The 26,394-nt window shown below is 46.8% G+C and overlaps 1 protein-coding gene across 1 annotated transcript in view; it reads right to left on the reverse strand.

Moving 5' to 3' along the window:
* Positions 1-26,394, reverse strand: part of SH3PXD2B (SH3 and PX domains 2B) — a gene marked incomplete at both ends in the record, with an annotated part of 81,638 nt that overhangs the window by 23,862 nt on the left and 31,382 nt on the right. The window contains 4 exons of the mRNA XM_080699404.1: positions 884-909; positions 5,696-5,787; positions 17,738-17,814; positions 21,937-22,012. Of these exons, the coding sequence (XP_080555530.1) occupies positions 884-909; positions 5,696-5,787; positions 17,738-17,814; positions 21,937-22,012 (271 nt within the window). The remainder of the gene's footprint in view (positions 1-883; positions 910-5,695; positions 5,788-17,737; positions 17,815-21,936; positions 22,013-26,394) is intronic.

Below are 26,394 nucleotides of genomic sequence, written 5' to 3' on the forward strand. Positions count from 1 at the left end.
TGCCCCTAAAGTATGATTGTGAAGCTGTCTGTCTCCCACCAAAGGAAGGAATTCTCATGGAAAGACATCATCTCCTTTATAATTTTTTGGCATAGCCTGAAATGACCTAAAATCTTTCTTCTGGGAAACATGCTGGAGTATCAACCAATCAAGCAAGCAACAATCCAACCATCACCCCCTTCATCCATCTATCGACACATCTAACTATTCATCCAATCATCCATCCATGCATCTATCCACTTACTCATCCCTCATCTGTCCCTCCCACCCATCCCTCTGTCCAACCATTCACACGACAGTATCCCCAGTCTATAACCCAGCACTTGGCACATGGAAGGTGCTGAATGGAGCAGGAATATGGAGCAGAAATATGCTCTTCTGAAATACTGACTGGAGAGAAGACAATGAGTCGGGCGTGGTGACACATGCCTGTAATCTCAGCTACTCATGATGGGCAGGCTGAGGCAGAAGGGTTGCAAGTTGGAGGCCAGCCTGGGCAACTTAGCGAGATGCTGTTTCAAATTAAAAAATAAGCCGGGTGTGGTGGCGCACGCTTGTGGCGCACGCTTGTAATCCCCGCGCTTGGGAGGCAGAGACAGGAGGATCATGCAGGTTCGAAGCCAGCCGCACTGGCGTAAGAGACCCTGTTTCAAAAATATAAAATAGGTCTGGGAGTATAGCCCAGAAGTAGAAGGGCTTCCAGGAACCCCAGTACCACACACAAAAAATTAAAAAATAAAAAGGGATGGGGGGGTATAGCTCAGTGATAGAGCACCCTGGGTTCAATCCAATCCCCAGTACCACAAAGAAAGAGAGAGAGAGAGAGAGAGAGAGAGAGAGAGAGAGAGAGAGAGAGGAAAGATAAATGAAAAAAATTTCTTACCAGATTTCTTTTTCCCAATGTGCTCCCTATATAGGAAAAAATGGGGTCAGAAAGAATAATGAGTCAGTGCTTGCATTATTGACACAAGTACTCTGTTTAGGAAACCGAGACTCTCTCAGTGCACAGAAGGAATCCAAGCCCACAGCAGGAATTTATATTTCTTAACAAAAAAAAAAAAGAAAGAAAGAATTTCTCTTAATTTTCTCCCTTTACCTGGTGAGTGCTCTGGCTCTGGGGACCAGTGTCTCTCTGTACTTGTAGGGTGGAGGACCTTGGTAAGGGCTGAGGGAGCCACACAGTCTGGAAACAGAAGGGACACCCTTGCGTTGCACCAAGCCTGGAGCCTATTTTACCAGGCACAGCAAAAGTTCTGGCCCCAATTCTGGGCTCCTCTAAAGCACAGATTGGGAACAGATAGGGCTTGGCAGGAAATGGTAAAGGGACGTCACTAAAACCTAGAAGTCTGGATAGCAGCGCACTTAGCACATCTCTTTAAAGGCAATATGGGAGATGCTACCATGGGCCAGAATTCATAGGGAATAATGACTAGAGATTCCTTTACATTTTTCAACCATGTTGGAGTTTGTAAATCCATCTTTATTGCAAATACAACATTAAAAGTTCAACATAACCTGAAAGTAAATTATCTTATTAGTGATTAAGATTTCTAGTCGTTGGGTTGGGATGGATATTGTGGCAACAGTAGTGCCACTTGGTAATTATTAAATGCTACTGCTTTGTGGCAGTTCCCTGCTGGGTATTTTTAGTTTGCTAATTTAATACTCATTGTAACCCTATGAAATAAGTACTATTTTATCCCCACTTTACAGATGAGGAAAACGAGGCATAGAAAGGTTAAGTACCTTACCCAATGGCACACAGCTGGCAAGTAGCATAAGCCAGGATCTGAATCCACTTCTATCTCATTTTTTTTTAATTGAGGGATAGTTGGGCATGATGGCCCATGCCGGTAATCCTAGCTACTCGGGAGACTGAGCCAGAGGATTACAAATCCAAGGACAGCCTGGGTAACTTAGTAAAACTGAGTCATAAAATAAAATTTAAAAAGGAATTTGGGGGAATAGCTCAATCCTCAACACCAAAAACAAACACACACAAAAAAAATCGAGGGATAATTAATATAACATAAAACGCCTCACAATTCTAAAGTATACAATTAATAGTTTTTGGCATATTCACAAAGCTTTGCAACCATCCCTACTATCTAATTTCAAAACATTTTCATCACTCAAAAAGAAACCCCATAGTGAATTAGCAGTCACTACCCATCCCGCTCCTCCCAGCCCTTGGCAACCATATCTGCTTGCTGTCGCTAAGGATCTGTCTACTCTGGGCATTTCATATAAATGGAATCATGTAATAGGTGGCTTTCTCTGTCTGGATTCTTCTACTGGGCATATTTTCAAGAGCCATCCATGTTGTGGAATGAATTGCTACTCTCTTCCTCCCCATGACTGTAATATTCCACTGCATGTGAATATCACATTTTGTTTACTTGCTAGCTGATGGGCATTTGGATTGATGCACTTTTTGGCTACTTTGAATAATGCGTCTATGAACATCCATGTGAAGTTTCTGTGTGGACATACATTTTTTGTTTCTCTTAGGTATGCACCTAGGATTGAAATTTCCAGGTCACAAGGTAACTTTATTTTTAACTTTTTGTGGCGCTTCTGACCTTTTCCCACAACATAGGCACCACTTAGCATCCCCCCCTAGCAACGAATGAGGGTACCAATTTCTCCACATCCCTGACAACACTCCTTTCCCATCTTTGATTATGGCTACTCCAGTGGGTGTGAAGGGGCATCTGGCTGTAACCTGGGCTTGCGTCTCCTGACCCCTAATGATGTTGAGCATCCTGTGACCTCTGCATTCCTTCTTTGGAGAACTGTCTACTCAATTGCTGCTCAAGTCTGGGTGTTTAACCACGGTGTAATAATGCTTCAAGGTATTTTCAGGAAAGGGCAGGGAGCTGAAACAGCTCCAGGAACCTGGGCTCATTCTGAGTGCCTGGAGGAGCAGCTGAGCCTGGCCCTGCAGTGGGCTAGTGGGGCTGGGTATGAGGTCCTCCCTCCATGTGGGGTGGGGAAGGGCGGTGGGATGTCTTGCTTAGTTTCTCTGATGCTCACTGCTACTGGGTCACAGAAATTCACAGTGAGCTGGCTCTCTGAATCCTCATGACACCCTGTGAGGGTCACTCCATTTTGCAGATGGAGATACTGAGGTCCAGAGAGGTGGAGTACCTTGGCCTGGACTGGAGCCCAGGCCAGACGTGGCCTCCTGAGCAGCCCCTGGACCATCCTGCAGATGGAGTCACCTTTCAGCTGCGGCTCCCAGATACTATAGCAGAGGTCCTTCCAGGCTGCTTCTGTGTGCGTAAGGCACTGCCTCCCAGAGCGGCCAATCAGGGCTGCAGCATGTCCCGGCTCCTACCCTGCACATAGCCCTGCTAACAGCTTCCATGGTCCCAGCCAGAGCAGAAAAGTGAGGGGCAGCAGGACTCTAGGGTTTAGGTGGCAGCAGCTTGCGGGACCTTAAGCGCTTTTCCCTCTTATCATGACACTCTGGAGGGGCTCCCAGTATTCCTTCTCATGGTGGCCAAAACCATCCTGATAGAATACCACCAGGAATCCATCATTTCCCCACTTAGAAACTGGCTAATGAAGACCCCCACTGTCATTTCAAGCCCTAACTCAACATGAGCTTCCAGATCCTGAACAAGAGGCCAACTCTACTAGCAGCCACCCCTCCTGCCAATCACTGCGCCCTAAACCAGCAATTGGGGCCCGGCTGAGACCTTGAGCCCTGAGCCACCCTCAGGCCTCAACCCCTTCCTTCCTCCCTCCCTCTTTCCCTCTTCAAAGCCCTGTGGAAAGACAGGAAGGCACCCAGGTGAGCTTCGGTGGCATGCACAGGTGTCATCCTTTACAAGCAGGAGGGTGCAGCGTTTTCAAAGCCAAGATGTGAGCCAGCTTAGCTGTATCTGCTGCACCAACGAGGAAACAGGAGCTCAGGGAAGTCAAGTCACTCATCCAAGGTCAACAGGTTGGAAGGGACAAAGGAATGTGGACTTCTCCCCTCCGGGAGCCCCTTGGAGCCAGATACAGTCTTGGCTGTGTTTTGTGTCTTTAGTGGATGTTCTGTGTGTGTGTGTGTCCAGGTATACACGTGCCACATGGCCTCTCCTAACACAAGTCTCCTGAGGGTAGGAGCTACTTTCCCCTGTATCCTTCTAGAAATCAATTATTTAACAGGATTAGGGATAATCTCTGTCTCTCTCTTTTTTTGTAAATACATGGGAGAGCAAAATTTCTTCTAGCTGTTCAAAAGGCTATAACTTTACAAAACCTTTGAGATTCTCATCCTATATCTTACACAAAAAATATTTCTAACTGACTTAGAGAGAAAATATTAAAAGAAAACCTGAACCACAAATTAACTAGAAAAAAATTCAATATTATCTTGAGTCTGATGATTACTGCCCTTCTAAGCTTGAGAGAAATGGCCAGTCACGTGTGAAGAACAGTTACCAGGTTCAACTTCACAAGAACAAAGATCTGTGTCTGTATGTAGACATATGTCTACATATAATAAAATCTAGACATAAATGATAAGAGCCAAGGACAAGGAATGGGAAAAATATTTGCCATACACATGGCAAAGGCTAACCTTAATGTTCATCTGCTTATTTATTTTGGTGCTGTGGATTAACTCCGGGGTCTTGCACATGTTAAGCACCTACTCTACCACTGAGCTATATCCCCAGCCCTGGTGTAATTTTTTTTTGACAAATAATAATTGCATATAATTATTGGATAAACAGAGATGTTATATGTACTCAATATTTAAAGGGCATATAATTATTTTTACTAAATAAATAGTGAAACCAGTACCCCCTCCCCCCTGAAGACCAACAAGAAAAAAGGTAGAGATAGTTTTTCCCTTCCAACTGAGACTCCCAAAGTCAAGATGTCCGGTAGGCTAAAACCAGGAAAAGTTTGAGCAGCGCCCTCTGGACCTCATAGTGACCTGAAGCCAGACACCGGGCTTGTGGAAAAGTGTGGAGAATGAACTTATTTGGAGGAGCTGAGCCCCTCCATGCTGGTTTCTACCCAGAGACTTGGGGGGAAGGGAGACCCATGGGGAAGGCCCTGAGAATGGCAGTCCCCTGCTGGGCTGTGGAGGAAAGACTCCTATATGAGCTAGGCCTCTCAACTGGGGTACCACCCAGAGATTTACAACAAACCAAGTAGACCCATTATTTTCTCTTTACTCTTTCATAAATGATAACAAAAACCCAAGTATCTTGGCCCCAGCATCAGGAGAATGAGTTATGAAAACTGTGTCCTTTGAGCCAGGCACTGTGCTCAGCACTGCACACATGTTACACCCACGCCCCTGTAAAGCAGGTATCACTGCTTTAGATGTGTGTAAATATTCCCAAGCCCGAAATCTGAAATACTCTGGCCCCAAAGCATTTTAGACAAGAGACTCAGCCTGCGGCTCTGGGAGAGGCAGCAAGAAACCTGGTGCACGCTGTGATCAGTGCTGAAGGCAAATGCAGAGTATTCTGTGCTGGAGTGCTCAGAAAGCTCTCCTCACCTGTCAAAAGGGACCAGCGCCGCCTACTCTCTTGTAAAGACCACTTGCAGTGAAGCCTGGCAAGGGTGAACTGGAGAAACCTGGCTTGGGTTGTATACTCTGCCTGACTCCAGCTCCTGCTGGAGCTGCGGGACTGGCTGAGGGAGGGTGGAATGCAGGGCCTGGGAGGTCCTCAAAGCAACTTACTCTTTGGGGGGATTCAGGTCCTCAGGTCTTGTCTCAAAGAACTGCAGCACCTCATCGCACTGAGAGATGTAGGGGGGCAGCTGGATCAGGGCCTGGAGGAGAGACACAGGTGAGCCCGCAGAAAGGAGAGGAGTCACTGAGGCTGCGCGCCAGCGGTTCTCAACCTCGGCCAGCGTCGGAATCACCCGAGGCCTTGTGCAACACAGCTCACGGGCACCCAGCGGGGCCGAGAATGTGCATTTTAACAAGTTTCCTGGTGAGGCCGCTATTTTTGGCTTGGGGAACACACACACACACACACACACAAATGATGTTTGTATATGCATGCATATATATATATATATATATTATAGGCACATTTGGACAGTTTATATGTACATATGCATAAAAACCAGACTGTGTGCATGCTATTTTGCAAAGTGATGTTTTCACTAACAATAAATTGTGAGCTTCATATGACCTTATTATTCTTCTATAAAACCACAGATACTGGATATTTCCACTGTAGAGGAGCACATACTTTAGTCAACTAGTTGCCCAATGGTGAACATTCAGACTGCTTCCAACATGCCTGCATATATGTCTTAGCCCTCCAGCCTGAAGCACCAAGGTGAAGAGGCTGTTTTATGATTCAGACACAGGTGAGATGGAGTGTCAACAGTAACAAGGGGTAGAAATGCCCGGGGTCTCCCGCTAGCTGATTCCCTGTTAATGTATCATAGAGGTTCATCAGCTGAATGGTGAAGCAACCTCAACTACACCTGTTAATAGAGCCGCAGGAAGAGGTGGGGGAGGCACAGAGGAGGACTAGGGATCTGCTGTTCTGCTTTACCTGACAATTGGTATTCACTCCATAATTCGACCGGCATTTTCTCTGTGCCCGGAGCTGCACAGGTTTCTGTGCCAAACGCAAGAGAAGTATAGGGTACATCCTGTTCATTAAAGGATTTGAAACTAAGACATACTGAATAAACAGCTCAGTTTAACAAATATTTACTGAAGCCCCCTCTGGCCCAGGTCCTGGACCTGGAAGATGGAGACACGGATCTGAGGGTGGTAGAGCTGGCCATAAACATATTTTATTGCAAACACCTGTGCAGGGGAGCGCACGTGCATACGCATGATTTGAATAGCACAGGGGACTGAGCCAGCCCTCTGCCCCACTAGCGTGAGGTGGGACTTCACTCTCTCCAGGAAGCCCCTGCTCCCTGGTTCCTTTCACCGTCTTTCTTGCTGTGCTGCACCTGCATCATCTGGGGTCTGGGGGTGGAAGAGATGTGTTCTATCTAACATCCCTTCAAGCTTACCACCCTGGCCACTCCCCAATTCATGTGCCAATCCTGTGAGAGTACCTGGCCCAATTGGCCCAATGGAGATCGCCAATATGGCACCTTGTGTAGGGTTTCAGAATTACTTTGATCTTACGTGATTATTCTCCCCCAATTAAGAAAAGGTGGTAAAATACACAGTATAAACCAGGTGTGGTGGCGCATGCCTGTAATCCCAGTACCTGGGATCTGAGACAGGAGGATCGCAGGTTTATGGACAACCTCAGCAATTTAATGAGATTCTCAGCAGCCGAGCAAGAACTTGTTTCAAAAACAAAAAATAAGAGCCGGGCGTGGTGGCGCACGCTTATAATCCCAGTGCTTGGGAGGCTGAGACAGGAGGATAGCAAAGGTTCGAAGCCAGCCTCAGCTACTTAGTGAGGCTCTCAGCAACTTAGTGAGAACTTGTTTCCAAATAAAGTATAAAAAAATAGGTCTGGGAGTATAGCCCGGAGGTAGAAAAACCCCTTGGTTTTACCCTCAGTACAAAAAAATAAAAATAAAAAATAAAAAACGGACTGAGGGTGTAGCTTGGAGATAGAATGCTCCTGGGTTCAATTTCCAGGACCATAAATAAACAAAATCAACCCCCTGAAGCCCCACAGTATACAGCAGGCCATCTTTATGATTTTCGAGCATGCAGTTCTGTGGTACCAGCACCTCCCATTGTCCCACCATCAACCCCTCCATCCCCAGAAGTCTTCAGCTTGCAAAACACAATCCCTAGCCATTAAACAAGACCCCTTCTAGCCCTCCCCCTTCCACTTTCTGTTCCTGTGAGCTTCCTACTCTAGGTCTCTCATGTGAGTGGAACCATATCTATCAAGGGTCATCCATGATGTAGCACATGGTACAAGCTAGAATTTCTTTCTCCAGCTAAGTAACATTCCCTTGTGTGTACACACCACTTCCTGCACTTCCTGCTTCTCTGCATCTCCATCAGCGGACTCTGGGGTTGCTGACCCTACGTGATGTTTGATTCAGGCTTTATTTTTCAGCCAGATTCCTCACAGTTCAACCTGGCCGGGACTTGGAACGGAAAGATATAATGCAAGGTAAGTGGATGGTCAGTAGGGCACATTTCCTGGCCACTACCTCTCTTCCATCCTCTGGGGTAGAGGATATGACCTAATGGGCTGGACTCATTGATGTTTCTATTAGCTAGTGAGTAGCTCTTGCTCAGCAGTCAGTCCTCAGGGACTGTGCTTTTTCAGGCTCCAGGCAGACGGGGCCCCAGAGCAGGCACTTCCCCTTCCCCTCCCGTTTCTAATTCTCCTCCTTTTTCTGGATCCGGGCACTAAGTAGTCATCTCCTGCCCAGGATGAGCGGCTGTCGCTGCTGTCGGGCCCCTGTGGGTCTCTCTCGCCCCTGGAATTCTGCAGCTCTTGCAGCTGGAACCACATAATGAAGGAACTGATTACATGCTGGACTGTGGTGTGTCCTGGCTGCCTGGTGTGCAAATAACTCCCGGTCTGTAATCCCCCGTGCCCTCGCTGCTGGCTCAGCACTTGATGGCTCCCCACATGCATGGTCTGTGTTGCTTTATGTGATCCTGGGATGGAGGGCCCATTTTAGAGATGGGAAAATGGGGGCTCTAATGAGATGCTTAGATTTGAAAGCTCAGGCCTGGCTAATTCTAATTCTCTACCCCGAGTCCAGAGAAGGCCAGGGGTTGTGGCTGCTCCTCCTCTTGTTCCCTCTGCGCCTAGACAGGGCTGGGCAAACCTGTGAAATCGACTGGAAAGGGTCTGCTGCATAATAATAGCATGAGGGGAGATCTGGGACCGGCTCTGTGGGTATGCAGGGCCAGCCCCTGAGGTGGCCATTGTCTTGGGCTGGACGGGCCCTGCTGGGATGCTCCTTGCTGGAAAGGGTAGAGGCCCAAATGGACCTACAGGAGAAGGAATGGTGAGGCCCATGGAAACCTCCCAACAAAGCCAAGTTCTCTTCTGGTTCTGAGATAATCTTAGAAAGCAGAAGCCAAACCAAACCCCCAAGCCATAAAATGAGCCAAGTTACTAATAAAGGGCGGCGCCCTGGGCTTTAATCTTGCCTTTCCATTTCAGATGCACTGGCTGATGGGAACACAACGCCCCGGTCAAGAAAGACTTCTGCTTCTGAAACACTCCGGGATCGCCCTGGGTTGGTGGAGAGTGACAAAGAGCTGCTGTTCCAGCAAAAGCCAGCTCTGCGCCCAGGGAATCCTGGCCCCTCACGCAGGCATGGCGGGGCCCTGCATGAACAAGAGGTCTGCTTGCTGAGGGAGATGACACGAGGCCAGGAAGAACCAGGTCCTGGTCCTGGTCCTGTTTCCTCCTTGCTGTGGGTTCTACCTAGGTCCCATTACTTCTCTAGGCCTCAGTATGATTATCTGTAAAATGGAAATGAATCACACCCATCTCAGAGGGTTGTGCTGGGGAATAAGCAAGGAGGGGGCCAGAAATTTTCATCACATACTAGCTGCCTGATCAGCGCTGGTCACCCCTTCTGACTCTTCATACTGCACCAAGTACAATAACATGGTAATTCTCAAGGGGGAATTTTGAGGTGGCAAGATGGTTCCATTCAATAACAATGCCTGGGCTAGGGAGAAAATGCATCCTTCTCAATTATTTTTCAATCTCCTTCCTTTCTCCTTCTTCTCCTTTCCTCCTACTCCTTCTGCTTCTCTCTCTCTCTCTCTCTCTCTCTCTCTCTCTCTCTCTCTCTCAGCTGGGGATGGAACCCAGGGGCTTCTACCACTGAAAAATGCCCCCAGCCCTTTTTAAATTTTAAAGTCTTGCTAAATTGCCCAGGCTGGCCTTGAATTTGCAGTCCTCCTGCATTAGTCTCCCAAGCAGCTGGGATTACAGAGGCACATGCCTGGCTTCTTTTAATTCTCTTTAACTTCAAAAGGAACGTCCCAGAAAGATAACACATCTTTAACTTGCTTCCTGGGAGCAGCGCTATGCTCTACAGAGCGTTGGGTCACTAGATTAAAAGATCTTGTTTTGGTTGTTTTTCTTCCATTGTTTTTATTTCCCTTTTTACAGGACATGACAATTATTTTATACTGTAGTTGTGAGATAAAGCTTCCTGCAAAAAAATATATGATTCTTCTAAAATATAGATTTTATTTTTATATTCAATATGTAATTCTAGAGAAAGAAAATATGTATAAATATTAATATATATTATTTATACATATTATATATATTTTTATACACACACATACATATATATATATGTGTTGGAGATTGAATCCAGGTCCTTGCACATACTAGGCAAGTGCTCTACCATTGAACTACGTCTCTGGCCCTTGTATAAGGCTAGCCAAAAGCTGATGAGCCTCCTGTCACATGAGCATCCTTCTGAAGGTGCCTTGGATTCTAGGATTCTGAAATGGTCTCTGGAGGACTTTCAGGGCAGATCACAGTTTGGGACTGGCTGCTGCTGCTTCCAGAATGTGCTTCTGTTTCTCAAGTAACCACCGTGCCAAGTGGTGTCAGACAAACAGCTGGCTTCAATGAGACAGCTCGAGTGGCTGTTTATGAGGTGGCTGATAAGAAGTGTGTGTGTGTGTGTGTGTGTGTGTGTCCACTGAAGTCAGGTTTTCATTTTGTCTTTTGATTAAAGTTCTTAAATGTAATGTGGTCAAATAAACCAAAATCTTTTGTCTTTTGTGGTATTAAGAATTGCACCCAGGAGTGTTCTACCACTGACCTACGTCCCCAGCTCTTTTTATTCTTTATTTTGAAACAGGGTCTCACCAAGTTGCAGAGGGTCTCACTAAGGAGCCGAGGCTGTCCACGAACTGTGATCCTCCTGCCGCCACCTCCTGGATAGCTGGGATCACAGGTGTGTGCCACTGTGCAGGCCAAATAAACCAGCATTTTTTTTTTTTATAGTTGGCACTTTTTGTGTTTTTAGAAATCCTTCTATACTTGGAGATTATGAAAATGTGTTCCATTTTTGTCTTCTGAAATCTTTTATAGCATCGCCTGTTATAGTTATGCCTTTAATTTTGTTGGAAATGATTTCATCTGTGGTGTGAGTGTTTGGCTATCTTTTTTTTCTTTTCTTTTCCCCCATACGGATATCCATTTATTAAGGAATCCAGCCTTCTCTCAAAGATCTGCAAGGTTACCTTTGTTAGCACCAAAGTGTCCCAATATACATGGATCTGTTTTTAGATGTTCATTTTGTCCCAATGTCTTTTCTGTCCTTGTGCCAACATCGCACTTTGTTAATTACTCTAACTTTGAAATAGGTCTGCTAAAGGAAAAAGTTTCTTCCACTGTCATATAAAACTGGTAGCTAGGTTTGGGGATATCTATACCCTTGCCTCTCTCTACATGTCTGAGATTGCCAATTTCTACTCAAATAGGGCTAATTATAAATAAGGCTAATTTTAACAGATCATGTCTTAACAGATTATGTCTTAAGCTAATTCATAGCGATATCATGAATAAATACCCAAACGCTAGGGAGTAGCCTACAATGTCTGGCAAAGGCTGTGGATCTGGGGAGAGAAGGGATAGCCTCATCTCCCGTAGGAGGGTGGTTCCCCTGCAGTGGAGCCAGGGAATCTGGCCAATCAAAATCCCCGAATATCTGCTCTGTTTCTTATGATTCATTAGTGGCAGGGGGTGGTAACTTCCACGTGGCTCATATAACATAAGCAGTTTCTTCCCTGTGGTTAATCCAGATGAACTCACCATGTCCGCACCATTCCAAGCACTGCAGACAGCTGCTGCTATACCTCAGAGCTTCAGGATTTAAAATTCCCTTTTCAAAATCAAATGTTCAAAGGTTGGGGGAATCCCTGGGTACAAGGGCGGTTTGACTGCAGAGAAGTCACGTAGGCTAGGGAAGAAGCAGGGTGGCATAATTTGGGCTGAGGGGCGATAGCTTCTGATTCAGCAGGAGCTTCCCAGCTGGGCAAGGTGACTCAAGCTCCAAAGTTCTTGCCAACAGAAATGTCCTCAGAATGGGAATTTCAGATGTTAGAGGTTTGGAAAAGGACAAAGAGAAGACTTGAGATTTTCTTGGGAGTTGGAAGACAGGAGTGATGTTCTTGTACCTGAGTGACTGTCTCTGCCCGTTACTGCATCCCTTCTTAGGGGTATACTTAGGAGAGAGAAGAGTGTAAGTTTATTTGCCTGTATTAGTTTGTTTTCTATTGCTATAACAAAATATTTGGGGCTGAGCACCATATAAAGTGAGAAGGTTTATTTAGCTCATGATCTTGGTGACTGCAGGGTCCAAACAGCATGTTGCTGGCATCCTGGCAAGAGCCTCCTGGCTATGCCATGATACAGTGGAGAAATGAAAAGGGAGTCTGTGGTATGCAAAAAGGGCCAGGAGCGTGTGGTGGCCTTACTTTAAAACAACCCACTCTCCAGGTTCGAAGCCAGCCGTGTTGGCTTTTAAGAGACCCTGTTTCCCAAAAAAAAAAAAAAAAAAAAAAAGGTCTGGGAGTGTAGCCCGGAGGTAGGAGGGCTTCCAGGAACCCCAGTACCACCAAAAACAAAACAAACAAATAAAACAACCCACTCTCAGGATAACTGGTTCACTTTGAGATGAGGGTGTGTCTCTTCCAAGGATGATGCCCCATGACCTAATTACCTCGCACTAGGCACCACCCCTTACAGGCTCCACCACCTCAATGTTGCCACCCTGAGGACCAAGCTTCCAGCACATGAACCTCCAGAAACACACTCAAACCAGAGCCCTGCTTCTGAAATACATGCTTGAGCATTCAGACTGTCCCTCTTAGAGAGGCTGGGAGTGGAATGTGGGCGCCCAAGTGTGAGGGTCTGGGCTCCACTCTCAACTCTCCAACACCGTCACCGAGAGTAACCTGAGGGGCCTCCGTTCCCTCTTCCTCACAATAGGAATAATAAAATCTACTTCTCAGAGTTGCTGGAGGGATGAAACGAGGTCACACTGGCAAAGAGCAGATGCTCAGTGGGGAGTGGTCTTCTGTCCTTCCTTGATGTCTCCTGCCAAGAGGGGGGTCATCTGTCCTTTTATTTTTTTTTTTTAACAAATTTGTTGCAGTGTAATTTATATGCTGTAAAACATCCATTATAAGTGCAGAGTTCCATGATATTTGGTAAATTATAGAGTTAGGAATCATCACCACAACTTAGTTTCAGAGCTTTTCCATGGCCTCAAACATCCCCAACCTCATTTGCAACCCATCTCCATTTCCGCTGCTCCCAAGCCCAGGAAATCACTGGTCTGTTTGTCGCTAGGAATCCGCCCTTTCTGCACATTTTATATAAATGGAGTCACGCACCTGGCTGCTCTCACTTAGCATCATGATTTGCTCTCCAGCCAATTTGAAGTATTTTCTTTTTTGGTACTAGGGATTGAACCTGGGGACATTCCTCTTCCAAACTATACCTGCAGCCCTTTTTATTTATTTGTTTATTTTGGTGGTACCGGGGTTCCTGGAAGCCCTTCTACCTCTGGGATACACTCCCACAGGCTATACTCCCAGACCTATTTTTTAACTTTTTTATGTGGAAACAGGTCTCTTAAGCCAGCGAGGCTGGCTCCAAACCAGCGCGATCCTCCTGTCTCCGCCTCCCAAGCGCGGGGATTACAAGCGTGCGCCACCACGCCTGGCTAGGTTTTTGTTTTGAAACAGGACCTTGCTAAGTTGCTGAGATTCTCACGACATTGCTAACGTTGTCTCTGAACCTTCCAACTTTCTGTCTCAGCCTCCTAAGTACTGGGACTGCAGGCAGACACCACCACACCCAGTGCTGATCAGTATTTTCACCATTTCTTAGCGCCAAGCGTATTCAATTGTATGGATCTCCCACGATTTCTTTAACCATTCATCAGTTGATGGGCATGCAGACTGCTTCCTACCTGGGGCTATTATGTGTTAACATTGCTATAAGGATTTGCATCCCAGCCTTTGGTGGATATAAGTTTTCAATGCTCTTGAATATATATAGGAGAGGTCATTTGACAACTTTTTTTTTTTTTAAATGTACTGGGGATGAAACCCAGGGGCATTCTACCTCCGAGCTACACCCCCAACCCTAATTGAAACAGGGTCTCACTAAGTTGCAAAAGGCCTCACTAAGTAGCTGAGGCTGTCCACGAACCGTGATCCTCCTGTCTCAGACTCCCAAATGCTGGGATTACACGTGTGTGTAAGAGTTCTTATGTATTTTTAATACAAGTCCCATAACAGAAGTGATTTATGAATACTTTCGCTTAGCCTGTAGCATGTCTATTTAATGAACGAATTAATTTGTGGTACTTGGGATTTGAACCTAGGTTCATTCTACTACTGGTCTACACCTCTAACCCTATTTTATTTTATTTATTTTTGTTTGTTCTTAGCTTATTTTTTAAAGGGGTTCTTTTTTTTTTGTCTTTTTTGGAACCTGGGATTGAACCCAGAGTGCCACACCTGCAAAGCAGGCGCTTTGCCACTGAGCTGTATCCCAGCCCCTATTTTTTGTTTTGAAACAGGTTTCGCTAGGTTGATGAGAATCTTGGTGCACTGCTGAAGCTGTCCTTGAACCTACGATCCTCCTTTCTCAGCCTCCCAAGTACTGGGATTACAGATGTACACTACCATACCCAGCTGTCTTTTCCTTTTCTTAACGATATCTTTTTAAAGCAGAGAATTCTGTAATATATTTCCCGGAGTCCAATCTTTATCAATCTTTTCTTTTAGGGCTGATAATTTTGGTGTCATACCCAAAAATTCTTTGCCTGGCCTATGGTCATGAAGATTCTTTCTTATGTTTTCTTCTAGAAGTTTTGTCTTATACGTAGATCTGAGTTTATTTTTGTACATGGTGTGAGATAAGGGTCCAATTTCATTGTTTCTTGGCATGTACTAGCTGATACAGGTTCAACTATCTTCTCCCCTTACCCCTAAATTCATATATTAAAGACCTAACTCCCAAGGTCTCAGAATGTGACTGAATTTGGAGATAGGGGTTTTAAAGAAGCAACTTAAGCTTTAATGAAGTAATTAGGGATGACCCTTAATCCAATATAATTGGTAAGAAGGAGAAGGAGGAGGAGAAGGAGGAGGAGGAGGAGGAGGAGGAGGAGGAGGAGGAGGAGGAGAAGAAGAAGAAGAAGAAGAAGAAGAAGAAGAAGAAGAAGAAGAAGTAGTAGTAGTAGTAGTAGTAGTAGTAGTGGTAGTAGTGGTAGTAGTTAGGATACATATACTCTAGAGAAAAGGTCATGTGAGGTCATGAGGAAAGGACAGCTCTCCACAGCCAGGAAGAGGCCTCAGAAAGCTCTGCTGCCTGAGATTCCAGCTTAGAACTGTGAGAAAATCAATTTCTGTTGTCTAAGCCATGCAAGTTTATGATAATTTGTTATGCAACCTAGGAAACTAATGCAATAGTTGAATGTCCCAACCTTTATAAAAAGAGACTGTTTATCTTTTTTCCATTGAATTGCCTTGGAAACTTTGCTGAACACCAGTTGATCGTATGTTTTGTGAGCGTCGATTTCTGGACTCCCAGCGCTGTTCCATGGCTCTGTATGCCGAGCATTATGCTGGCACCATGCTCTCTTGTTGGCTGTGGCTTTGTAGGAAGTTTTGGAAATGGCTAGTGTGACTCCTCTAACTTTGTTGCTCTTTTTCAAGTATTTTGATTATTTGAGGTCCTCTGTATTTCCACATACTCTATAGGGTCAGATTGATAATTTTACAACAAAGCCTTACGGAGCCAGACATGATACATGCCTGTAATCTCAGTACTTGGGAAGCCAAGACAGGAGAATTGCAGATTTGGGGCTGGCTTCTGCAACCTGGTGAGATCCTCAACAACTCAGTGAAAGCTGTTTCAAATTTAAATAAAAAAGTTTGGGTATGTAACTTGGTGGTACAGTACCCCTGGGTTCAATCCCCACCACCAAAACAAACAACCTACTGGGATTTTCAACAGAGATTATACTCAATATTCAATATAGAGATCTATTTGGGGAGAATTGCCATTTTAATGATTTCAAATCTTCCAATCCATGAGTATGGAATGCCTTCTATTAATTTAGGTCTTCTTTGATTTTTCTTGGCAATGTTTTATAGTTTTAATGTGGAAATCCCGCATTTCTTTTGTTAAATTTATTTCTAAGTGTTTTATACTTTTAGATGCTATTGTGAGTGAAGTTTCTGGATTATTCATTCTTAGGATATAGAAATGCAATTGACTTTTTTTTTTTTTTTTTTTTTGCGGGTCTGGGGATGGAACCCGAGAGCATTTGACCTCCGAGCTATACCCCTGCCCTAGTTTTTTTATTCTTTAATTTGAAACTGGGTCTCACATAGTTGCAGAGGGCCTCATTAAGTAGTTGAGGCTGTCCGTGAACTGCAACCCTCCGGTCTCAGCCTCCAAGAATGATGGGATTACAAGCGTGTGCCACTACGCCTGGCTATGCAGTTGACCTCTTTATACTGGTCTTGTATCCTGTGGTCTTACCAAGCTCATTTACCAGTTAGAGTGTTGTTTCTGGAGTGTGGATTTTTTTTTTAGGTGGTACTGGGGTTCCTGGAAGCCCTTCTACCTCCGGGCTACACTCCCAGACCTATTTTTACATTTTATATTTGGAAACAGGGTCTCCTAAGCCAGCGCGCGCAGCTGGCTTCGAACCTGCGCGATCCTCCTGTCTCTGCCTCCCAAGCGTGGGGATTACAAGTGTGCGCCACTACGCCCGGCTATGGATTTTTTTTTTATTTTTCACAAAGAGACTTGTGCCATCTTGAGCCAATGCAATTTTACTCCATCCTGTCCAGCTCGGCACCTTCTCTCTCTTTTTCTCACATGCTTGCTTATACTGCCTGCCCTCAGTAAAACACGGAGCAGCGGTGGAGAAGTGTGAACCGACTTGCTTTGTTCCTGATCTCAGGTGGAAATCATTCGCTGCTCCCTTTTTAAGGGATCTCATGCTTATCCCCACTCAGTTAAACTTGGTATTTATGTTGAAGAAATAAGTACTGAGAAGCTAAATAAAACAAAAATATGCTCTTTTCCTTACCACAGCCTCCAATTAGATAAAGTATAGCCCAAAGGTTTATACTCTAGATAGGTCCCTGTTGTTTTGAACATTTAGGAGACAGGAAGTCAGCCACATCATCCAGAATAAAGGGTTGGTTGAATCACTTTTGGAACATTCACATACAATGGGATACTATACATCCATTAAAAGTAGGCTCAAGAGGATTTCTTAATAGCATGGGGAAATTTTCATGTCACAAGAGTAAAGTAAAAAAGAAAAAGCAAGAAGAACAATACATATAGGATGGTCTCAACACCATATAAAAATATTCACATAGAAAAAATTTGGAAAAGAAACAGGTAAAACCTATAATACTTGTTGCCTCTGGGTTGAAGGATCACGGGCGATCTTCCCCCCCCTAACTTCTTTATGTTTCTTTCAATAGTACAAAAATTTTCACAAAAAGCACTTTGAGGCTGGGCGTGGTGGCGCACGCTTGTAATCCCTGCGCTTGGGAGGCGGAGACAGGAGGATCGCGCAGGTTCGAAGCCAGCCGTGCTGGCATAAGAGACCCTGTTTCCAAAAATAAAAATAGGTCTGGGAGTGTAGCCCAGAGGAAGAAGGGCTTCCAGGAACCCCAGTACCACCAAAAAAAAAAAAAAAAAAAAAAAAAAAAAGCATTTTGTATCCAGAAAAGGAACGGAAACAAACATGGGTGGGGGACTGCGAGTGTCTCTCAGCTTACCTTACAGTATTCGTCGATGGGTATCAGGCGTTTGACCGCCACATCCCGGATGTGGCTTCTTCGGAAGAGAATCTTGCCTGCGGAAGACGAGAGCACACGTGGGGTGGTAAAGCAGGTGACAAGCCCTCCGCAAGCTGGGAGAGCCGAGTGGTGCCCAAATCCCTGCCTGCCAGCCACGTCCCCCTCCTGGGCGTGGACATGGCATGGATGGCCCCACACACAGGTGGTCCCCTGAAGTCCTGTTCACAGCTCCAGTACAGCGATGTGGGAGAATGAGTTAATAAGTTGTTAGAATACATATTTTAAAATATGAGCATGTTTAAAAACATACTTTTAGCCGGGTGTGGTGGCACACGCTTGTAATCCCCGCTTGGGAGGCTGAGACAGGAGGATTGCACAGGTTCAAAGCCAGCCTCAGCTACTGAGTGAGGCTCTCAGCAACTTAGTGAGACCCTGTTTCCAAACAAAATATAAAAAATAGGTCTGGGTATAGCCCAGAGCTAGAAAGCCCCTGGGTTTTACCTCCAGTACCCCCCCCCCAAAAAAAAAAGAAAATAAAAGGAAAAAAGAAAAGAAAAACTTAGGAAGAAAATGCACCTGAAGGCTCCAAGTGCTTCTCTTCTGAGGGATGACAGGAAATTTTTGTTTTCGTCTTTATACTTTCCCCCAGATTTCTACCATAAATACCCCCAAGTGACGCTCATGTTCCTTTGTTCACTCGGGGAACGGTCTCGATGGGGGCACTTTCTTTTTTTTTTTTTTTTTTTTGGTGGTACTGGGGTTCCTGGAAGCCCTTCTACCTCCGGGCTACACTCCCAGACCTATTTTTACATTTTCATTTTTGGAAACAGGGTCTCCTAAGCCAGCGCGCGCGGCTGCCTTCGAACCTGCGCGATCCTCCTGTCTCCGCCTCCCAAGCGCGGGGATTACAAGCGTGCGCCACCACGCCCGGCAAGATGGGGGCACTTTCTGAGCCAGCACTATGACCAGTAGGGAGGGAGACCGCTGATTGGTGGTGTTCCCCAACACAGGGTACCTGCTGGTATCTTGGGCAGGCTGTTCCATCCTGGGCAGGACTGTCCCTACTCTGTAGAATGCTTAGTCCTTGGTCCATGTCCAGACAGAGCGGGCAGCCTCCCACCCCCAGGCACTGTGCCTGGCAAATAACCCACTGCCGGTCTCCAGTGGCCCCTGCATGTGAGATGCGGTAATCAAGAGCCCCTAGGAGCACGGAGCCCACAGGGGAAATCTGAGATGCTGCCTGGGAAGAGAAATCCAGCAAGGCAGATGCTTCCCACCCCCTCACTGACTTCTCCAGATAGGAGAGGACTCCCTGACCAAAAAAAGTTTGGTCCTATTTTGGTACATTCTCCCCTGGATGGCTTGGGGGCGAGGGGAGGGGTGTCCAGGCTTCTCACTGTCGAGGTTATGAGCAGGCTCCTCCGAATGTTCATAACCAACATGGGCTAGCGCTGGCTGCAGGCTTGTCCCAAAGCTACCACACAACTGAAGAACCCAATGCTGAGGATTCACCCAGGGCCGGGAGAGGCCAGAAAACCCAGCACCTTCCGTGTTCCTGGGGCCGCAACACAAGAACAGAAGCTTCCCTCGTTTCTGTGTGGCCTCAGTGGGATAGGGATCTTTGTGTATGGGCCGTGCCTGGCCAGGAGGCATGGCGGGGGCGGAATGCTAGGGAGGCCACAGGCTGATCCCAAGCTGCCTCCTGCTGGCTGTGTGGTCTAGAGGAATGGCTACCTTCAGAGCCTCAGTCTCCTCATCTGCAAAACAGGAGAGCAGCCCCTTTGTCTTAGATCTCCAGGATACATCAGCACAGGGTGGGCCCTCAGGAGGTGTTCATGAAGAAGTAACTGCTTTCCCCTCCCAAAAAAAGCAGTTTGGATGACGCCGTGTGGCTGGCACTCTGCAGCTGAGGCCCATCCTCCTTCCTCAGCTCCCAGCTTTCTTGGTCTGGCCTAGGGAGTAATGGTCCTAACACACGGCAGAGCGGAGCGACGCTCGGGCGGGCAGCTGAGCCCCGGGGCAGCGGCTAGGCCAGGGCCTCCCAGTGCTGGACACACAGGGCTGCCCTGTGAGTCTGGGGGATGGAGGGTGAGCCTTTGCCTTCCTGGCACAGAAGCGGTGCTCCGAGGAGAGCAGTGTGGTGGGAACGGCCGGCTTTTGTTTTCCACGGTGGAGGAAGGCCAAACTGTAATTCTTATTTTTCAAGCCATGTCCTCTGCCAAGTTGGCTTTTGGAGCCGGGGTGGGATGGAAAACTGCACAGGCCGCTCCCCTCCCCCGCCTCTGCGCTAGCGCGAGGCTGGCTTTTTGTTCTGCTGACATGGCAAGCCAGGCAGAAAACTGACCCCGGGGAGAGGGGACCAGTTTCCTGGCCCTTGGCCTCCGGGCACAGCTGAGATGTGGGTTCAGAAGGTCATACCAGGGGTCCCGGGGCCTGAGAGGGCTTCTCCAAGCTACAAGTGGTGCTTTGAGCAGGGACAAAGGGGCAAGTCCCAGAGAAAAGCATTTTCATTAATTCTTGGGTGGAAAGGGATTACGTAACCAGGAAAGCTTTTAGGAGCCTGGGAGAGGGTCGGGCTCCAGTTCTCTGTCTTGGAAGGTTTTCTCAGAGCTGGTTTTGCCTTTCATCCAGAAACAAAGCTATAACTTACGGCTCTCCTTTAGAGCGCAGCTTAACTTGAATATTACTTAAGTTCTTGATCATTTAAGGATGACTCCAACATATATAACCCAGAAACCCCAAAGGAATGTCCAGGCACTCTTCTACTGAGAATCAACTACATGCCAGGATTGGACCTTGGGAAGCAGGGGTCACTGTTCCATTTTGAAGATGTAGAAGCTGAGGCACAGGGGAAGGTGTCTCTGCTTCCAGTCGCAGGGCAGGTCGTCTACTTCACTCCAGAACACGTGCTCTGGGACCTGACAGCTGCTGCTGCTATAACAGCTGGTCCTTGAGGGTTTTCTCCAGCAGAAAAAAATTTCAGTGCGGTTGCTTGTTTCTTTAGTGATGTGACTAAAAATGTCAGCTTTTTAGGCAAAGCATTCTCCCAGTAGAAGGGGCCTTGGAAACACGTGTCCCATGTTCCTACACCTGTTCCAGGATGTCAACACCTCAAAGAACTCATTGATGTCCTGGGCCAAGGGAAGGGAGAATGGGTACTCTTGAGACCCAGGAACTATTTCCTTGCTTGAAAGAAAGAAAGAAAGAAAGAAAGAAAGAAAGAAAGAAAGAAAAAAAACCTAAAGAGACCTTCCAGCTGTGAATGCCTGTGACTTAGGGTGACTATATGTTTGCTGAAACAAAAGAGTTGGTGGTGGGCACTGTGATTTGAACTTAGGCTGTCTGACTCTAGGCCTGACGTGCAGGGCCAGCCATACCTGTGTTTGAATCCCAACTCTGCTATCTGTACAGGTGCTAAAAGTCTTTCTGAGCCTCAGTTTCCTAATCTGTGAAACTGGCACAGATTGCCCACCCTGCAGGTTTGCTGGGGACTAAAGGAGGTAACAGAAGTAAAGTACTTAGCCCAGCAACCGGCCCAGAGTAGATAGCCAGTAGACGGTAACTGTCAAGACTCAAAGTTTCTTTCTGCTGCAGCCTTGACACTGTTCTTTGGTGAGAGGTTTCCTGGGGAGGAGCGCTGAATGCCTTGAGAATAGAGATGAGACAAAACCGCAAAACCGCGTTTGATCTCCCCAGCAGCTGGTGTGACACCTGGCCTTTGGAAAGTGCTGGCACCTGTGGTAGGCAAGCTGCATCCCCACAAGGTCCCCCATCAAAGTCCCACTCTATTCCCTGGAGCCTGTATATATGATGAAATTTTAAATGCCTAATACTCTTCTTAAGAGATGGAGATCATCCTTGATTAGTCAAGTAGCTATCTGAGCCCCTTTAAGCAGACAGTTTCCTCTGGATGGGGGCAGACGGGGGAATCAGAGGGATAGGAAGCACAAAGAAAATCTGATGCTGAGCGTGGTGGCGCACGCCTGTAATCCCAGCATTCGGGAGGCTGAGACCAGAGGATCGCGGTTCACGGACAGCCTCAGCTACTTAGTGAGGCCCTCTGCAACTTAGTGAGACTCTGTCTCAAAATAAAGAGTAAAAAAATAGGACAGGGGGTGTAGCTTCCTGCTGTGCTGTGGAACTCAGCAACCCCACCTGGGAGAGTGCTTCTCACCTACCTGGCAGGAAGGGAATGATCCGCTGTTTGGGGTCCTTCTGCCCTCCTTCCATGGGGAATTTGTCCAACATCTGCATCTAAATGGCGAGAGAATACCAAACAAATAATTAAAAAAAAAACCTTTCAAAATAAAACTGCAGCTCTGACCTTCGAAAAAAGTTATGTGAAATATGTGATTTGATACACACAAAGTTCGCTTTGTCCCACTTTTCAGAAACCCAAAGAAATGTGGAAGGCAATTTTAGCTGGATCTAGGACTCCGTGAAAACAATTCTTCATATCCACAGCTGTGGTGCTGTGAGGGCTTCCAAGAGGTACTTGGTTTTCTGGGGGGAGGGAGGGGTTTCAGCCACGGGGCTTAAAATATGAACAACACCCTTGGGCCACCAGAATTTCGTGGGCAGCAGGTCATCCATCCTGCTTTCCCCAGTACTGCAGGTTGTGTACAGGAATGAATCACCAAGATTCCCTTGATCTGGTTAAACTGATGCCACCGAGAATCTCCCGGGCAGGCTTAGCAGACAGCGCTGTGCCTGGCTCTGCTGGGTGCCTGGGGCACTATGAGGAGAAGGGCCAGTCTTGAGAAAATACTGGAAAACAAGCTGATCATTACAAGGTGCTGTAGGAGGCACACGAGACAGGTGGGGGTACGTTGCTGGGGGTGGACCACAACAAATGGAAACCCTCAATAGCAGCATGACTACATCCAGGGCATTTTAAAGAATGAATGTAAAATATCCCAGTGGTACTCAAAAATCACAAAGATGTGCGACTTATTCCTTGTGAGCTTTGTGGGGGGAGACACAACCTCCTGAGGTCGCGTCTTCAAGTTTGCCACAACAATATCAACTTACAGTGTAGCTTGATGGATTCAAGCGGGGCTCACAGTAAGTATTTCTGGTGATTCTTCTGAGCAGAGGATAGACTTATACTTTCCCCTCTGCCTTGAAGTGGGTGGATTCTATGTGATCAGAACACATGTATCTTTTCAGGGTGGAGACTTACGCTGGGTACATGGTTTACCATTTTCAATTTCCCTCTGCCGTAGGGACTGGCCACACGCCAGACGTGGCTTCTCTGCCAGCTGGGGTCCTGTGTGCACTGTTGACGGGTGAGGTTATTTGTTGTAGCAACGTATCCTGACCTGTCCCCATTAGTAGAAGGGTCAAGAAGTCAAAGCAGGCAGGAAGTCCTGAGCCTCCCAGAGCAACGTAATTGTTGACATACGAAAAATCTGCCTGTGCCATTATAGTTCAAGGAGAAAGTCACCCTGGCTCTCCAGTTCTGTCCTCCCAACAGAAAGAAAAGCTTAGAAAAGCCTGGGAGAAATGAGCACAGCTATTGTATAGACATTTGGGAAGGGTGCCATTTCCCTGGGTGGAAGAGAGCTACATCTATTGAGCATCTACTCCATGCCAGGTATGCACTACTAGGTCTGCAGAAACATTCCCTCATGAATTGCCAGGAAAGCCCTCTTTTATGGACATCGGGATCCAGGAAAGCAAAACGAGAGAAGTGAAGAAATCTGCCCAGTGGCCTGCAGCCACAGAGGAGCGGGGCCGGACCCTGACACACGGGCCGCTTTCTCATCCCCGCCCTGCTGTGAAGACAGTTAAAAAGGAGAGGACCAGTGTTTTCAGGCTGGAGCCCCTGCCTTTCCGTGTGTGTGTGTGTGTGTGTGTGTGTGTGTGTGTGTGTGTTGGTGGTACTGGGGGTGGGACCCAGGGGCTTTCTACCTCCGGGCTATACTCCCAAACCTTTTTATATTTTATTTGGAAACAGGGTCTCACTAAGTTGCTGAGAGCCTCGCTAAGTAGCTGAGGCTGGCTTTGTACCTGTACGATCCTCCTGTCTCAGCCTCCCAAGCGCAGGGGTTACAAACGTGCGCTGCCACGCCCAGCTCTTCCCATGTGTTTTATGCACTAGCGCTTGGGGAGGTGGAGCAGCCTCAGCGTGGAGGGGCATCCTGCAGAGCTGCTGGGGTGGGGTGCACAGGCTCACTCAGCAGCCTTGGATCAAGTTCTCATCTATGTCTTATTTTTTCTTTTAATTTTTAAGATTGCTGCGCTGGCACCAAGGCATGGTGGCAGGAGCCTATAATCCCAGTACTTGGGGAGGATCACAGGTTCAAGGTCAGCCTCAGCAACTTAGTAAGACGCTGTTTCAAAATAAAAAAGAAAATAGGGTTGGGGGTGTAACTAAGAGGTAGAATGCCCTGGGATGCAATCCCAGCACCACCACAAAAAAAAAAAAAAAAAAAAAAAAAAAAAGCTTTTCTGGGTATGGAACCCAGGACTCATGCATGGCAAATGCTAGCCATGGAGTCACACCCCAACCCAGTTAGCCACAGTTTCATTTGTAGTTTTCAACCACTGGCCAGGGGAGAAGTTTGGCCTGCAGAGACTGGAGAGGCCACTTTGGGGCTGTGCGGGAAAAGGCAGGTTCCTTTTCTGGAAGGCAGCTATGCTCACCACTCTACCTACAACACACTTTAGAGTTTCTTTTTTAATTCAAAGAATGAACCACCAAGATGTCTTTGATCTGCTGGGCTTGGTGGTGCACGCTTGTAGTCCTCGCGCTTGGGAGGCTGAGACAGGAGGATTGCACAGGTTTGAAGCCAGCCTCAGATACTTAGTGAGGCTCTCAGCAATTTAGTGAGATCTTGTTTCCAAATAAAATATAAAATAGGTCTGAGAGTGTAGCCCAGAGGTAGAAAGCCCCTGGGTTCCACCCCTAGCACCACACACACAAAGGATGTCTTTGATCTGATTAGGTCCATGCCCCTGATCTCACTGTATCCTTGACCTACTAATCATGGCATAGGCACCACACCCAGTAGGCTCTCAATAAATATGGGTAGAACTGGATATTGATGGTGAGGGAGGCCTCGCATGTGGGAACAGGAGGTATATGGGAATACTTTGTATTTCTTGGTCAATTTTGCTGTGGACCTAAAACTACTCTAAAGTTTATTGATAAAAATAAATTAGCCAATTCAATGACTGCACTGGAGAGAAGTTTGGGGGAGAGGCAGCTTCAGGTGGCGGCTGCTAAGTAATTCTGGTGAATACTATTTATATTATTACTGCAAAATGATAGTTAGTAATTACTGCTAACTGGGATAGCAGTTGGCAAGCCTGCTCAGGCATGAATTCATCTGGTCTGTGCAGCAGCTCAGTGAAACAAATGCTACAATCCCCAAGTCAGGCAGGAGGAAGGGGGGGGGCACAGGACGGCGAACTTGTCTAAAGGCACACGGTGACGCAGATCCAAGGGCTCTGTCCAAATCTCATTTCCTTTCCCTGAGACACTCTTTCAGGCAGCCTCAGAGCATCATGTGGACATGGAACATCAGCCCGAGATGAGGTAAGTTTTAATGTCCTGCGCACATGCGACCAGCACGCTTTCACAATTAATCAGTCTCAGCTGCAGGACGTTTCAGAGATTTATAGGTCTTGCCTAACACCATCTTCGTTTCCTTTCTCAGTTCCATTTGTGGAGACAATGTTGAAACACCATTAAAGGGAAACATCCTTTTTGAAAGAATGCACCAGCAAGCCACCCACCCTAACATGACGGCTCCATACTCTGGGGTTCCTAATGAGCCCCCATCCGAGTGTCCACTTGGCCTAGTGAGCTGCCACCCAGGGCTGCACCTCCATCCTCCGTGTGGTCTGCCCTGCTTGTCTTAGAAAGTTGTCCTTTGTCCTGACTCACTTTTGCCCAGTTGGGTGTGGCCCAGCGAGCTCAAGCATCTGCCTGGAGGCTGCGTGTAAGTGCTGCAGTCTAACCGCAGACATGGCCCCTGGGGACCGGGTGGCCCTTGGTCACCGATGACACTTCTTCATGCCATTTGTGTGTGTGTCCCGGCTGACACTTTTACTGGTGAGCCTGCAGGACTGTCTGCGGGACGAGGGACACAGCCGGCTCTGCAGGGGCCTTCATCAATGAGCCCTGTACAGAAACTCTTTGGGGGAGGGGAGACAAAGGAATGCTCAAAGGACCCCCCTTGCATTCTGCCCATTATGAATATGTTATTTTGAAAGTTATTTGGGAATGACTTTTAGTAGTCTGGAAGCTGTTGTTGTTTTTTTTTTTTCCCAATGATTTTTTTAAACATATGCGACCTCAAATTTACCATTTTAGCAGTATTTAAGTGCACGGTCTGGTAGCATTAAGCACATTCATTCACTCTGCAACTATCACCTCATCCAGTTCCCAGGTCTCATTCTCACCCAGAACAGAACCTCTGCTCCCACTGAACGACAATGCCTCACCCCCCTGGTAACTACCGTTTTATTTCCAGTCTTTATCGATGTGCTTACTCCAGGTGCCTCCCAAAAGTGCAGTCATATAATACTCATCCTTTTGTGCTCGGCTTCATTCACTTAACTTGATGTCTTCATCCTATATCATGTGTCAGAATTTTCTTCCTTTTTAGGGCTGAATGATGCTTTAT

Source organism: Muscardinus avellanarius, assembly GCF_963383645.1.
Source record: "Muscardinus avellanarius genome assembly, chromosome: 7".
Classification (NCBI taxonomy): Eukaryota; Metazoa; Chordata; class Mammalia; order Rodentia; family Gliridae; genus Muscardinus; species Muscardinus avellanarius.